The 17,319-nt window shown below is 37.1% G+C and overlaps 1 protein-coding gene across 2 annotated transcripts in view; it reads right to left on the bottom strand.

The window, feature by feature from the left end:
* The window catches only part of EEFSEC (eukaryotic elongation factor, selenocysteine-tRNA specific), a 134,439-nt gene that overhangs the window by 32,373 nt on the left and 84,747 nt on the right, over positions 1–17,319 (bottom strand). For both annotated transcript variants that reach the window (XM_085324457.1, XM_085324465.1), the window contains exon 6: positions 8,813–8,969. In XM_085324457.1, coding sequence (XP_085180583.1) covers positions 8,813–8,969 — 157 coding nt within the window. The remainder of the gene's footprint in view (positions 1–8,812; positions 8,970–17,319) is intronic.

Genomic DNA, 17,319 nt, shown 5'->3' with positions numbered 1-17,319 from the left:
AGTCATTTCTCATTAAAATGAGTAATCCTTCAGAACAGAACTCCCACAAAACATTTGAAAGAAGAGASGTAGTAATCATAAAATGTGCAAGTCCCCAGCACATTTTTTGGAGGGTCTCATGATACTTTAAAAGAGAAGTATTGATTTTTGACAGTCTCCTGATGCAGATTAGTGCCATAATTGGTTCCACAAGGATCTTCTGAATCTCTCATACGTAGCTGTATTAGACATCAACTAAGACCTTAGCAAGAAAAGTCTCTTCCCTCCCAGAACTATAGCATTTAACAAATGAGTGGCAGTGAACTGATTTTAGTTTTATCATCAGACATATATACGTTGTTACACTTCTGAAGAAACCATGCTTGGACCCTTCAGTACTTTTTCAAGGAATATGCTGAAGCATTCAAACACTACAGTGGAAAGTATATGGTTTCGCATATTGAACTGGACTAGAATTAAAACAAAAATGGAAACTCCCACTTGTTCTAGGAGACACACAGTATTTAGGAAACCTATATATATATATGTATGTGTGTATATGTGTGTGTATATATATATATATATATTTTGCTGTTCTAATGCTGCCTAGCAGATCTCTATAGACACATAATAAAATACACTGCTAGCTATAMTCTTTCTCCAGAAAGTTTCCACACTTGAAATTACAGGGAAGGAGTGTTGAATTTGCAAAATGAAAACCTAAAAAGACAACAAAAAAAGGTAGCACATGCATCCTGCTCGTGTGTTTGTTGTACACTACCAAATTACATTTCTATAATATTAAAGGAGAAGACGACTGATCATATTGTTCCATGCCATGTTCTAATCCAARCAGTTTGCAATTTCAGCAGCAGAAATCCAGTGAAATCAAAATTAAATGCAGAAATCAGCCTATCTGGAAATAGGATATTTGAGTTTGCAAGGTCTCTCCACTTAAAGCAAACAGTATTCTAAATGACAACATGGCAAGATTTTAAAAACTTGAATACAGTTTTATTGGACTATAATTATTGCACATGCAAAATAGGTCAGGATTATTTTTATAGAGGAAATAAACTTGCTCATTTCCTGATGGAATACTTAATTTTGCCATTTACTAACATATTTTCCTTTTTCCTACAAAAGGATAACTTACTGTAAAAGAACTCCTTTTAACGAAGAATTTCCTAAGCACACTAGGCAAAGCTTATGAAGGCCTAATGGGGTGGTTTACACAAAAGCAAAATAAAGCTGCAAGATACTTGATAATTTGGAAAAGGTCACTARATAAGCTAGTGGTGATGTGATGGCAAATATGAGTTGAAAGCGCAGCAGCTTGCTTAGCCACATCAATAACCAGACACATCCCCATCAATGATCTAGACCATGCAGCAAGGACCAAGCAGCTTACAGCTGCTGCCRTGATTATTCAAAAATCTGCAAAGTAGCAGCCCTAAATATGTGAGATGTTTCTTTCCTGTCAGGGAATGCAACTTCCAACTCACAGTCCACCAAAATAACAAAGCCTGGATTAACTGGGAAGATGCAAGACCACAGGAGACCCTACACAGAAGTAGGGTCATAATAAATAGCATTACCACAAATCTCAAGATAGTGCACTTCCTTTGAAAATCCAGATCCTAAAAAACATGCAGCTGAGCACATATCTTAGTTTAAATTATGCACCTAGTCCTCATGGCTTAGAAACATCTTATATATATGACCTGAGTTTGCTGTGCTGGTAAGCTCGCTCTTTTGTGAGAACAAGGTGCTTCTCTATCCAGGGCAAGGAGAAGGTTCAGTGCATACTGCTCTTTACCATGAACTAACGATTAGTCAGAGTACCATGATTCTTCCTGAAGATCACTCGTGACACCAGCTTCAAGGGGAGCGCCATAGTCAATGGTATGTATGATGAGTAGGGAAGAAACATTGAGAGTACATCAAGTGATGCGGGAATACCAAAGGTCCTTCCAACTACAGCAGTTAGCGCTGCTTGTGGGAAGGGTATCTTTTGGATACAAAGTGTTTTTGCTGAACAAGGAACACTCTCCTGAAGTTCCTTTTGCACAGACAGGAAGGGAACTGGGGGAGAAAAGCTGGCTCATCTCATTCCTTTCAATTACTCAAAACTAACTAGTTCTACAGGAAGATAAAAATCCAGCAAGATCACTGTGCAGCTTGTACTGCACCCAAACCAAGGGCTTACAGAGCACCTGGACCTTTTTCTTCTCCATAGGCACTCAATAAATACTGCTGTGTCACCAGGTGCTTGATATTTCTATCATCAGTGTCTGCTTGATCCCAGAACTGCAGCCTGCTTAACACATACTTCAATTATATTTTGATATCCAGGGTCTTAACCTCCCCTGGGCACAATACTCATTCTAGTATACAATGAAGCTGCCTATCAAACCAGTCATTACAATCCATACATCACTCTTCAATGCTCTAACTTTAGAGACAGACTCCTACAATTCAGTTTTTACTGTCAAGACTAAGATCTACTGATAATACTACAGATGAGGAAGAGAAACAGTTAATAAATTAACATTACTTTGACCTCTGTTTTCATTTAAAAGGAACATGCACAAATCTTGGCTTTGATTCTACAAAAAACAACCCACACTCTAAGGTCAAGAAAAGTGGATATTCAGCTCCAAAAGTCAATATGGGCTTGCAGGATGCCACCCCTTAAAAGGCAGATGAGTCCTTCTCTTCAAGTTCTTCATATAAATGCAATATAAATTCCTAATGCTTATACAGTCAACAGGAGATTTACATCACTACAGCCTAATCCACTCAGGAGAGGATCACACAGGGAAGTGATGCTTCCCTGGCAACAATCTTCTCCCAGCTCCTGTCCACACTACACTAGCCAACTTTCACAAAAAGGACAGAAGGAGATTTTTGCGTGAAGTACCCCTTAAGGATTTTAGGCTTTGTTTGTTTTAGAGAGTAGGCGAAGAGAGATTGTGAAAGAACMACCAGAGCTAATCTCCAGCTTTTAAATAAAATGTAGAAACACAAATTTCTTTGCCTTTGGGCTTTCGTCTCTCCTGCTGACTGAAATCCTGCTCAGTCTCACCTGATACCGACAAGGATGGCAACCTACCAGATCCTTGAAGCCAACATTTTTTTATTTTCTTCTAATAAAAGAGAAGACAGACTGGACAAACATGGACTTTAAACATGCCTAAATTTCATTTGTCCGAAGAAAAAAAGATTATCTTACTTTAGCACAACACAAGAAAATAATTCCAAATGATCTCCCACAAAAAAATATGCTGTTTAGTGACAGAATGTTTAATTATCCTCAGTGCAATGAAAAAGTTTAGACTGCCTTAATCCTGCTGGTATCTGTAAGGACTTCCCTCCAAATTACAGAGTTTTAAGTATGGCAGTCACTTACTATCAACTAAAGTTCATCTCCTATAGTTGTTTAAAAGAAGCCATAATAATACTCTACAAATGCTACCTACATTGGTGTGCATATAGTAGCTGAGAGCCATCAAAAGAGAGTGACACACTCCTTGAATAAAAGGAAAGTACAACACAATTAAGATAATCCTAAARAGAAATTATGGAAGTCCATGGGATGTAAAATTATTTTCCCATTGCATGTTTCTATCTTTGCACAACTACAATTTCCCTAGTATTATTTAAACTCTATTCATTCAATTTCCTTGTTTAAGTGGAATGCTAAGAAATAATTTACACGAGCCTAACTTTTAAACCCATAATTTTCAACTGGGATTGAAATTAGGCAGAACAATGCTGCTCACCTACAGTTCTTGAATCAATGCTTTCCCTCTCTATCTTAGGAACTTTACAGGTCAGCACAGAATCCAATTTAATGAATCAAGCAAGATACAGAAATACCACACTAAATACCACAGCATCTCCACAATACACTAAGGAAAAGGGAAAAAAGTACTTAACATTTCTACCCTTAATTTCACATAAAAATGTGYGAGTCTTGAGAACAAAAGCACATTAGTTAATTCTTGCCACTTTACATCATCTTATACCAACACTGCAAGATCCCAGAGGCATTGTGACCCCTGAACTAAAAGGAACTTCCACACTGTAAGTTGAGAGTAGACTTTTATGATGCATTCAACCCTTCTACCAAGACAAGAAGTAGACACAGTGAAAACAGACTTGCTCTCTCATACGCAATAACACTTATAAATGGAACACTTAAAAGTGGCAACACTTGGAATGGTCACAAACAAATTTGCCTTCAGCTGTTGTAAGAAGCTTAAGACTACTGTTATCCTGAACAGGTACAAACAATATTGAAGTAAAAAAGCTCACATCCTGATTTTCTCATTTGTAGCTCTGCCTGTGAAGAGTGTGCATTTTATTACATTTAAATTTGCTCAATTCAGAAATATGCTGAACTGTTATGAATGTTAGATACGCACTGCTTCTTCTGTACTAAGAAATAATGTAGCTTTTTAACACATCTCATGTATAGCAATTTTTACTGTATTGAGCTCAGAAAGAGAAGAAAAAATTGCAGTCAAACACACCACAGCACAACAGAAAGGATGAATGTTTTACTAACAACTGGATGGTAAAGGCAGAGTCAGAAAGGAAAGTGAACTATGCCTGAGATACCACGTACATACCAATTAGATTTTAAAAGTTGCTACATTTTACAATAATTAAACACAAGACAGACAACATGTCAGAACCAATGAAATTTGAGTATCTAGCGCCAATGTGTTAAATGATATCACTGGACTCATTAAATCAGATTACAAATTTGCAAACCAAGCTGAGCTGACAGAGTAGATTAAGATGACCCTGCTTGAGSAGGAGGTTGGACTGGATGGTCTCCAGAGGTCCCTTCCAACCTCAACCATTCTGTGATTAAGTCCTCCTTTTTATGTATTTGATTATACAACCAGTCTAAAAACCAACTCTTTTTTAGAGTAATGTATCTTGAAACTTTTTCCTCTCTTAGAACACAAATAGCTCCACAACCTAGCCCTAGAGAATAGCAGATTTGCCAGCAAATGCACACATACACATATATATACACACACACATACATACACATGCATATATACTGTTTAAATTAAATGACACTAAACAGTGTAGTGTCATTCAGCTAATAAAAGTTTACCTGAATACAACAGAAACCATATGAACAATATATTGTTTTCCTAATTTCCACCACCCTGAGAAATTAAAAAAAAAAAAAAGAAAAAAAAGAAACAGGCACTAGCAAACATCCAGACTAATCTACATATAAGTACTCTCAAAACAAAACTTCAGCTTCTTTCTGTGCAAAGATGGCAAATATCCACTAAGTAACATCTCTCAATAATCAGGCTACACTTTGCTTTGCTTTATATCATGCTATCAGCGTTAGTTCTACCTCCTCAGACCACCCGAAGGGATTCCCCTCCATTATGCTCTTCAAGTACTTTCAGATAATCGTATCTCCCACTTAAACATCATTTAGCCAAGTTTCATGCATTTCTTTTCATCTTCTTTCCCTCATAAATCAATCCCCTCTGCCTCTTCAGCATTCCTGTTGCTCCTTCCTGAACTTCTTCCAAATTGCTGACATCTTTCAGGGGCTGAGAAACTTTCAATTGCATGCTATGTTCTAGACACACTTTTTTTTTTTTTTTTTAAACACTCTAAAGGAAAATAATTGAACCTTTTCATAACATATCAATACTCAAATTCAGGAATAAATGCAAGTCAGAGGTTTCACAGAATTTATTTTTTTTTCCAAAATAGRTAACAACTATCCCCATTTTACAGAACAGAAAAGCAGAGAGGATACAGAGAATTACTGTTGCATATAAGCAGTGCCAGAAAAAGAAACAGATCCTGTGTTCTATCAATCCCAGTTCCAAGGTCTGCCAAGTTTCAGCCCACGAAAAGGAACACAAGGTTCCCAAACTGAAATCTATAGTCAAACACAAGCCATTTCCAAATGACAAAGGAATAACACATGCAAACCCCAATACTTCCTCTTGCAAGCAACCATGGTGCCAGAGGCAGTTGCCACCAGCAGTAGTGCCAGAACAATCTCTGTAACAGACCACAGTGTGCCATGATTCACTCTCACCTCAAGCTATCAAGGTACGTCTCTGATACATCTACTTGATTTTTTTTAGAAACAAATCTCTAAAAACAACACTGGACCCCAGCTATCATAAGGTTAACTACCCAAACTATTCAATTCCAGTGGTTAGGACTGGTTTTAAATAAGACTGACTGACAGGCTGAGGCAGTTTGAGACAGTTTAAYTTGCACTTTCCTTTCCTTCCCTCCCACTCGTTAATATATTTGTGAAGGAATCACTGAGAAATAAAGAAAGTCAAAAAAAATTATAAAGAATTCTTCACAGAAGTCTGTAAAACAGAAAATGAGTGGAACCAAGCCGAAGAATAGTGGGGAATGGAAAGAAGAATCTGATCAGGTAATTCAATAAAAAAAAAAAAATGAGAAACCCACAAACAGGATGCAGACGCATTAAAAAAGCAACACTGACCTAACAATGGAATGTGAACTGCAGTTGACTTAAACAGCACCACAGCAATAGCCCTCCCCCTACACACAAATCTTTTTAACTCTTAAAGAAACAGTTATTTAGACCCTTCCAGATTCTGTGGTTTTTTTCTTTGCTAATCGTGCTTTGCTAAATACTGTGTGTGAGCTGATTTTTGCTTATTGCCTCTTCTTTCTAGAGGGCTAAAGCACCCAAATTTGATCTAGGCTAAAGAAAAATTAAGTTACATTATTCTGCCTACCTTACAGAAATACTAAATTCAATTATTTTAATTAAAATTCAAATATTCTCATTGGAAGAGCAGACACAAAGGACCCTCTGTTTCATGATCTACTGTTAAACATCAGGAAAGCATAAGCAAGCTTAGATAAGGAACACCTTGGTGAAATGTATCATTTCTTTCTACATTAACTCGACCTTCAAACTAAAATGACATTTTCTAAATTTATGTGCTATTTTCTTAACAGAACTGCTGGTTCACAGTTATTGTTCCTTCTTACATCGACAAATGTGACAAAGACTACTCCTTATTAGGCTTCTGCCTGTCTCATGGGTTTGCTTAATCCACAATTTGGAAATGGCAATGTAAGTACCATCCTCCTGTTCTCCTTCATTGTATTTTTGTTCCTACTTTACTGTCCTTTACTCAGTAAGCTCTGAGTAAAGTTCTTTTCTACAACTATTGCTCAAGCAGACCACAAGAACAGACATAACATCAAACAATACTTGCTAGATAATAAACAGGAACTAGTGGTAACATTTCAACAGTGCTTATTAAAATGTATACACTAGCCTTCACTTTAAGTTCCTATGGCCATTTTCACCAAGAAGCTAAAAAGCAGATCTCCCACATAAGCAGCAGATATGCCAGCTGCTCAGTCCACTGCCTCTACAGAACAAACGTTACTAACGACACTACATTTTTAAGACGTCATCTTGATTTTCAGCCTGAACCCTTTTCAGTGGTACAGTCCATTCACACRTTATTTCATCACCTACTGAAGTTACCTATCTTAGTGAACACTTAAAAACCCTTCCAATTAGAAAAATGAAAAACGTGCATGCACCCACTGCAATTTCTTTCTTTAAGTATACACTCTATTTGCTAATAAGCTTTCAGTGCTACCTGCAAAGTCTGCCATTTGGTGACAAAACTGGAATTATTACAACTGGGATAAAAAAAATGGAGCCTTTTGCTTAGTTAGAAATTCTCATCAGATGAGTCGAAATACAGACTATTTGCTAGGGGCCAGATTTAATACCTCTGCATCAAAAAGCCTGAAGTTAAATGGAGAATAGTCCATCTTTGGCAAGAAATCAGGAAACTTTTCCAGTTTTCTCTGCACATCAATTGGTATGTGATTATTTGGTGTCATACTACATCATGCTTCTTTTTCTCCCCTTGAACAACAGTATTTTTGCTCATCTGCCCAGAGAGAGACCGACCTAACTACTAACAACCTGGCTGGAGACAATAGAGAAATGCAAAGTACTACTAGCATATACTACTGGTATTGTTAGAACATTATCGTACAAGCTGAATTAAACAAAGCAGTTATTATTGCTCTTCAGAGGCTCAGAATAGCTTTTCAGCCTTAACAGGAAAAAAGCAACAATAATGACAGTTCTTAGAAACTCTAGAACCCATCATTCCCCACACACTAAGCTAAGGAGGCAGAAATCCTTGCAGTAGTTCATCAATGATGAAAAATACAGTACTACATAAAGTTACAACACCAAAGGACACAAGCCATAAAATCCCCCTGAGATCCCTAAAAAAAAAAAAAAGAAAGAAAAAAAAGAAATCATTCACTAAAGTGCTTGCAGTTTTTGCTTGAAGGCAAGTTTGGTAATAACAGCATGTAGAACACAGTCAACCTAAGGAACTTGCATACAGAATGCTATATTTAACAAGTAGCTATTGGTAAAAATAATCACAGGTTTGTTTTACTTCATTTTCTCAGGATGGCTCTGTTGAAAAACATACATATTTTAAGAGCAGAGAGATTTCCACAAACTTTTCTGAGTACAGCATAATTCCTGTGTTACTGATACTTAAGCATTTTGAGACCTGCAATTTTTTTATACACAGATGTGGCTTCAGGCCACTCAATCTCATAAGTCACAACTACCATCAATTAAAGGAGGCACAATCCACCAACCCCATGGGTATGAGCTGATACTACAACCTTTAGGCACCTACTGGAAATATTCAGGCAGACTTGTGATATAGAAACATCCTTTATACTTGACACAGATTAGCATTTGTTCACTGAAATTATGAGCACCTACCTGGAATTCGGATTTTAAATTTGCCACTTTGTCCAAAGCCACCTTCTATTACTCCATCTTCTCCTGTAGATAGTCGGACTTTTAGACCCACAAAAATTTGGATGTTTGTTTCCTTTTTAAACAATGAACGACCAATCACACTGTAATCATCTATCACCTGCAAAAGAAATATGACTTCGTAAGTCTACAGCTAAAGTGGAAAAAAATTATACTTCGGAGACAGTTTGGTGACTTTTATCACTCTGCCTTTGGAAAATCATTTACCCTCTAATGAGCAAAGAGCACTAGATTAGCCATCTAGAATATCTCAGTTTTAAAGGCAATTTGTGTTCAGAACTATAGTAGACTATAAGAATTAATATATTTCTGCTTTTATCTCCCTTTTTGTCATATAGGAAAAGGGAAATCTGTCTCAATGGGCTGTAAAGATCAGTTAATTAAAATCTCTTATTTACTTTGAAATCTTTGTGAAAGCACTTAAGTACCAATGCACACAAAAAGTGCATTCTACTACTTATCCCTAGAGCAAGCACATTAACACCTATACAAACATCTTGTCTGTTAGCTCCAGAACTGCGTTCCAACAGCTACACTTTCGAAGAGGTGACAGAATTAACTCAGCATCTAAATACAGCTTTTTAAATAGTCACCTTTACACACACATTGATTTGTTAAACTAAAAACCTTATGACAGTTGTATCGGATTTTAATTTCAAGGTTTATAACCCAGTGGAAAGAACCATTCCAAGTTTGGATTCTTAATTAAGCTATCAGAAACAAGAGGCAGCAAGGTTGGTAGGTAAGACAAGATAAACTATCCTTCCTTAGGCATTACAAAGCATGAGATGCAGTCAAGTGAGCCTAATCCTGTAGGTGTGAATATCCTTGCATGCTTAACACCTGAAGTTACTCCACCTCAGCTACAGCAAGAGCCTTTATTTACTTATCAGAAGAAATACTGGGGTAATATTTAAATTTGTGATTTCTTTTTTTTTGGCAAAAGATGCTATTCTCTTCCTCATATCTTAGGACCAATTTTTAGTTAAATTAAGAATTTCAAAGAGCAAAATAACTACTAATAATGGTCAAGAGGTGCAACAGATTTTGAAAACTCCTTTTATTCAGTTTAAATGATGACCCAAAAAGTTGCARGTTTATTAAAAGCTACTCTCCTTCCCTGAAGCCTCTTCCACAAACAGTAGTTTTACACACACATTCAAATCCCCAGCATCCTTTTGTATTTTTAAATTTGTTACATAGATATGCCCATACTTTAATGCCAAAAGACTCAGTTCATAGCACAGCAGTAAATCTAGCATCATATATTCAAATCTTGTAACTGTTTAAATTATACAGGGTTCACTTGCTCAGCTATAACCATTCTTGAAAGGGTCACATAGTACCAYAGAGTGCACACTGCGGCACCAGCATCCCCCAAACCACGCACACATGCGGGAACAAAAATGTCTACAGCCTTTTTTTCCTTCTTTCACATGGAGACGACAACAGCAGAAGCAACTCTCAGCTGCGTAAAGTCAAGAGTATAGGCAGAAGTATTCAGATGTCCAGACAGCATTTGCTGCCTAAACATCCATTCCTTGCCTTTTTGCAAAAGGTCACAGCTCTTTTCTCTTCCCCCACACTTTTTTTTTTTTTTTTTCTTCCCTCCCTCCATACACTGCTTGGAAGTAGCTTGTGAACTGTTAATGGTAGTATCACTGCTTGGCAACCTCTGGCCTAAATTCGAAACTGAATAATATCTTTTATTAGAGCAACTGATATAGTTGGAGGGGAAAACAAACTTTCAGGCACATATGCCTTTCTTTGGGGCTGCAGTGTAAGTCTAACAAAAGGTATTAATTCAGACTTGAAAAGCACTTATACGCTCCACAGCTTGTCATTTTTTTCCAATTCTCCCTATAAATCTTTTATTTCTAAAGCAGAAATTTCAAAACAGAACATCCCGCTTCTCCACTGCTAGCTTCTTGCTTCTCAGTGTTATATTTGAAATACAAATGGTCTCTTATACTCCTGTAAGGACTTTTCCATAATCTATTATTTCCATAGTTATTCCCCAAATTTGGGCAGGAAGACACTGTAAACTACAATATAGACCTTCCCCCCAAGGCCTTCAAAGTCATCTTTACCTTAATTAAAAAATTGAATTGTAGGGTAAATAGTCATACTAGCATGGTTCAGTTTAGCTTCTCTGACAAGTCTGTCAGAAAAAAAAAATCAGAATAATGTGTGAACAAATGTAGTATGCAACCTCTGAGTAAACTGGCAACGTAAGCCTAAAATTAAAATACACACACACACACACACACATATATATATATATGATAATAAGAAAAAAATTATCATGTAAATGTCATACTCTATGTTTTAAAATAAAACAAAAAAGAAACCCCCACATTCCTTTTAAATGTTCTTTTTAGGGACTTGCACTTGTATACTTTTTCTAGCACTGCAATTGCACATATCCTGGGCCAAGGATGTCATCTGCATTGTTCCTTTCATTAGGCTGGTTAACTTTCAAGAAAATTCCGCCTCTAGCTAGCTGTTAACATTCTGTCCAAACCAACATTATTTAAAAAGATATTTGAAAAGGCTACTCATGGGGGAGGAAAAAAAACGCTTTTGATAGCTCTAAGATAATAGGAAAACAGCAAGTTGTTTGAGTAGCAGTTGGAAACAAAATCGTTGTGTCAGTGTCTGTCCCTCACACTAAATACTACACCAAAAAACAAAATTAAAAAAAGAGTAAGAGTAAGTGAGGCCGCAAGAACTAGCGAGGCCTCTCACGAATGTATCCCTGAGGATAACTAAATAACGAGAGAATACTTGGTGTAGCAATAATTAAAATAACTGATGATTCTTTGCACTAAAATGAGTGAAGGGGCAACAGCTCACTGGTAATTGCTAGGAAGGAGTCCTCATCTTTTCTACTACAAGAGTTTTATAAAAATAAATCTAATTTTTGTTTTGTCTTTCTTCGTAGAAAGCCACAGAAATGCATGTTGCTCACTCTAACTGAAACTCAACACTTCCAATTACTTTACCAGCAATTTACCTCCAATCACTATATTTTAAGTTAATCTCTTGAGTTCTGAGAACATCTATAACAGCAATCACTTTGCATATTAGTTGAATAGCCTTTTGGGAGATCTTTCTGCTTTTCTCTCTCAAACACTCTTTTTTGTTATAAAATATTGTTAAGTTAAAAAGGCAAATGCCAGAAAGACAGTAAGGGATACGTAGTCTGTTCTGAAGCAACAGCAAGGGGCCTAGCAATGAGGGCAGACTAATTTTATTAACTTCAGAGAAACTTCAAAAAACTTTAGGGCTTTAATGCCAGACAGAGACGACCCCAAAAGTCAGTTTAAGTGCTGCATAAACAAAGGATTACGGCAAGAAAAAGCTGAAGGCTCCTTGCATTTCTTGTTTATATTGTCATATGACCTAGTGGGAGTGGGAGAGGGCTGCCTCTGACTTTAATCCTCCATGGTGTACAGTGGCGTTTCAGTTCACTGACCTACATTACGATAATATTTTTTTAAATTTATGGGCAGAAGTGCAGCAAACTCACTTAAGAACTTAAAAAAAAAAAGGGGGGGGGGGAGAGTGGGAGGGAAATAACCAAAAGAGAAATTTTTCTGGCTGGTATCGTCTCCCTCTCTCACTGAGGTTAGATCAGCAGCTTAGAAAGGGATTTCAAGTTCAAAGGGAACATCTCCGTTACTCTTGTTTTATGGCTTAGACCAGAGGACACAATAGCACTGGGTTTATGAAATATCCCTTCCCACTTGGCTTTTGTGTTTGCAGGAAAAAAGTAAAAAGTAGTTTATTGCCATAGGTGATGCACATGCTTCTAGCACATAACACTTTTGCTAATATTAAGCAGTTTTCAACAAAAGATTAGCCAGCCTACACTCTCCATTTAACATTGGCAAGAATAATTTGCAAGAATAGCAAACTACACTATCTGGCCTGTTAAACCACTCTCATTTTCAAGGTGACTTAGAAGTTACTGAACAGTCATCTGAACACCCTCTCAAACAAGTCATCACACAAATTTTGAGGGAGAACTCCATATTTTAAACCCATCTGTAGAAAAAACAAAGGGATCAGAACAACAACAACAACAAAAAACACACAGGAGGAAACAGACTGGAGCCAAAATGAGAGATGGGAAATAAGAAAATTAGAGACCAAAAATAAAAATACTGGATTTCAAGTATTAGGAGACACAGAATCGTCTTTTCCATTTTAACCTAAAATTATGTTGTTTAAAATTAGAAATAAACCAAACAGAACTAAAATAAATGATAAAAATAGATCTCAGTAATATTCTGGACAAACTGAAAAAAGGTCCATTGGAACCAAAGCAGAGAACAACAGTATGGAAAAAAACAACCTAATAATAGTACGAAAGATGCAAAGTATTTTCATTACTTTTTTGTACTTTACAAAACATACTTCATCTCACTGTCAATGAGAGATCGTTTATTTCAAGAAAACCGTTTAATACATTTCATTTCTGTGTCAGAAGTGGGAATATTTTGGATGTTGCAAATTACTATTCTCCTTTTTAAAAACGTGGGCTTACGTGTTGAAAAAAAATGACCGTATGTGGAGTCCCAAGGGGATGAAGGACAAAGGAACTGACAGGTTTTCACCAGCAATTGGCTTTGTGGGGTTTCTTTTGATTCTCCAAATATGGCTCTGACTTAAGTTTGTTACTGCAGCCTAGGTGAATGATTTGATACAAAGAATGATTTGGTTAGCACGGTAATTTCTTCAAGAGCGTACATCAGCATAAAAGAAAGCATTAAAGATTTTTCAGTTTGGAATTCCATCATGCACTACAAGTTTTCATTTTTGTGTGGGGCTCTAAAGATACTCTCATCTTCCCAGCCAACAACCATCTATAAACTTCTGCCTTTGCACATCCATCCAGGAGGAAGGAAACAAAAAAAAMCAAACAAAATAAGTTTATTTCCTTCACTAATTTGTCTCTTATTACTGCCATTCTAATAGAGTAAGGAGCTATCACAGACACCTGCACATAACTCCACTTGGTTTTCAGATGTCTGCCCCATCTCCTCTTGGCCCATGCTCCTTGTAAAACTCTTTTCAGCTGTCCCATGTGACAGGACAAGAGGCAACAGGCAGAAACTGAACCACAGGAAGTTCCGCCTGAACGTCAAGGGGAATTTCTTCACTGTGAGAGTGACGGAGCACTGGTACAGGCTGCCCAGAGAGGTTGTGGAGTCTCCTTCTCTGGAGATCTTCAAGGCCTACCTGGACGCAACCCCRCCTAACAYGCTCTAGGTGACCCTGCTGAGCAGAGAGGTTGGACTAGATGATCTCCAGAAGCCCCTTCCAACCTTACTGTTGTACATTATAGCCCTGGTCTTCTCCCACTTTATYTTTTCACTTGTATATAGCTGCTTCCCACACCCTAAACAAGTCCAAATCATCTTCCTTTCTTTGCTTTTCTGTGCAATTCCATTTGTGGATTTCTACTGAGTGGTCATAAGCACTCTTCCCTTTGCTAAGTATTTTGTCATCACTATAGCCTGATTAAAAATAGTTCAGCTGTGGAAAGGAGCCTTTCTTAAGTCAAGGCAATTAATAATAAGAACACCACAATTACACTGTTTAAATCTTAAAAGGACTATACATACTAGTTGGTGTCTCCAGGCATGCACATAATACAAACTGCACACCGGCTTCCTTATACACGTCTGTAGTACAAGTTTTGTTCAATATCTATTAAAATTTCTCAGAGGTCGAATCTTTAAAATTCCCAAGAAACCACAGGCACTAAATTCATGGCACAGACTAGGTAGGAGCACATACATTTTATCATTTGAGAAAAAAATGGTTGCTCGTACAATTTTATTAAACAGATCTGTACTGTTCCTCTTACGAAAGAAAAAGCAACATCAACAGATACAGGGAGGAAAAGAAGAGGCTACAGATTGTTACTATTTACTGTTTAGGACCTCCAGCCCCAAAACAGATAGCGTCAGTTTTAAGTGCTATACAAATAAAGATTTAAAAGTCTGAGTTTACTAACCAAGAATAAAACAAGAAAAAGGCTGTTCTGTAGAGATGTTATGCAGAAGTCTTGTCCTATAAGAATGACACAGAAAAATTCTAGATTTGATGACTTAGAGTCCGTTATTCTGAGTATCCGAAAGATTCTGGTGGTATCTCAGTGACTGAAGAAAACTCAGACRTTTGCATCAACTATTTTCAAGTATTTTAACTGCAATAATCACAGGTTCTGAGATTCTAAATATCTGTAAGAAAATATTAATGAGATGCAACAAGTTTCTTTTTGGACAGTGCATAAATCTGGCCATATTGCAGGAGGTCAACAAGTGATAGTAATTTATATTTCTAAAGGAGACTGCTCCAAAATGACTTGGGGAGAGCAGGAAGGAATAAAGAACAGACTTACAGAATTCTCCCTGGAATTTAAACAGGCAGTCAGAATAGCCCTTCAAAGACAGCCTGAAGGAACTAATAGAAAGGGAGAGGAGAGAACAGATTCTTGACACAGACTTGCACTCCCCTCCAAGTATAGCACACAGACATACAAAAAAAAAAAAAAGTATGTCCCATCCCTTAATGTTCTCCAAGCCTGGTACATGGATCCACTGCCCATCTTGCACTTGGAAGGAAGTAGCTGAGAAGAACAGTTAAGGTTGGGACTTAACGCCCACTATCCTAAACCCAAAAGTCCACCTTCTCCCTAAGGTAAGTTTCCCCTTACGCTATTTGGTTAATACAGTGAGCAATAGCAAGCAACACGACTCCACGCTACACTGCTGAATATTTGTAATCCAAATCCTACTGAAGGTGTACAGTAAAGGGATAGTTATAGTCCAATAATATATGGTTTTAGTTTTACTTTACCTTTTTACTTCAAAAATGCCTAGGAAATTAAATTTATATAAAATCTAAGTTATTTAAAGTTGCAAAACTGGGCACTTAAGAAATGCCAGATGTCCATACAACCTTAATTCTTCCCCTCTTTGATATGCCCCATGATACAGTCTTTACATGACCACATCCAAAAACATTTCACAGGAATCCTGTCTTTTTAAATGCACAGGATAGAGGCACAGGGGAAAAGAATTAATGTTGCATAGGCAACTGTAAATCTGGCATTTCCTAACTTTCAAATGCTTGATTTTGCAATCTAAGTAACATTCTTAATTTATTTTTGTATCAAATAAACAGAATGGTATATTGGTTGTCTTGCTGACAAACTGATTCCCCCACAGGTGACTCCTACACAACCTCAGAAAAATCAAGACCAGCTGTCCATACACTTGTAAGACCCAAAAGCATGTCTGCATTTTAAATTTAATAATATAAATAATAGCCATAGGTGTTACTCAAACCTTGCAAAATTCTGCTACCCAGTCATGAGGAACAAGCCATTCTTTTGTTGGTGAGTGAACAAAATACCAATCTTCTCATATAAGCAACCAGATTCTGTGACTTGGCTGGTACATTTTTATGACAAATTCATTAAACTGTTAATCCACATTTTGTGACAGTCAGTAAATATCACCACCCTTTTCTCAGTACTGCTTAACAGAAATGGTATTTCTTTTTAATGAGTATAATAGCCCTTCCTTCCCCTCCTAAGTTTCACAAAACTTTTTATTCAAGAGTAGAACAAGAGCCAGTAAAAGCATCTCTTATATTTCTATTTTACAATGCTTTTTAGAAGTGCACAGCACATTCACTAGTTATTCACTTGATTACCTTCATCTCTGTATTATTACAGTATTTAGCATACCATCAGCAGCCAAGCAGAACCAAACAAACTCATGCTCAGACTTCAAAGCAGGAAAAATATTAATTGTGGCGTCTGCATGTTTACAGTAGATGGAGTGACATCCACCAGTTCTCCCAGCAGGAGTCATGGAAGGTTCTGCAGACAGCCCAGGTCACTGCCAGTGCCTGCAGGCAGGCAACACCCAATTAGTTTTCACTGTACAGTCTGGTCTTGTTAGTCACTCTCTCTTTGCCCATATTAGTCTACACACTGCATCAGTCGCCTAGATTTTGTCTTCAGAAAGTGTCATTGCCCGGCTGATGCAGTGTGTTACTTATTAACACATATCCTACTAGGAAACTACAGCACAGCTGTGAGAAAATAACAGACTAAGCAATAGCCCTAGTAAGCCAGCAAAACATTTGTATTTGTTTCTAACTACTTACGCAGATATCCATACAATGTATTTCTCTTTATTCCCAGGGGTACTGCTCCTTGGAGCCCCAAACAGGCAAAAGAAAACAAAGAACTGTAGCAAACAYCTTTGTAGTGCACAGACACAACTCCATGAAACAGGTTCTAATATTACTGAGAAGATACCTGTAAAGAATGTCAATGAGATAGAGTGCCAAAATGATCCTCTACTCAGCAGTCTTTTCAGAAAGAAACACTCAGCTACCTTCCTATTAACCAACTGCCTCTT

This window comes from Rhea americana, unplaced genomic scaffold (assembly GCF_003343005.1).
Source record: "Rhea americana isolate MKP2758 unplaced genomic scaffold, rheAme1 scaffold_120, whole genome shotgun sequence".
Lineage (NCBI taxonomy): Eukaryota > Metazoa > Chordata > Aves > Rheiformes > Rheidae > Rhea > Rhea americana.
Note: the sequence above shows the minus strand (reverse complement) of the source record. Positions and strands in the feature narration are given on the sequence as shown.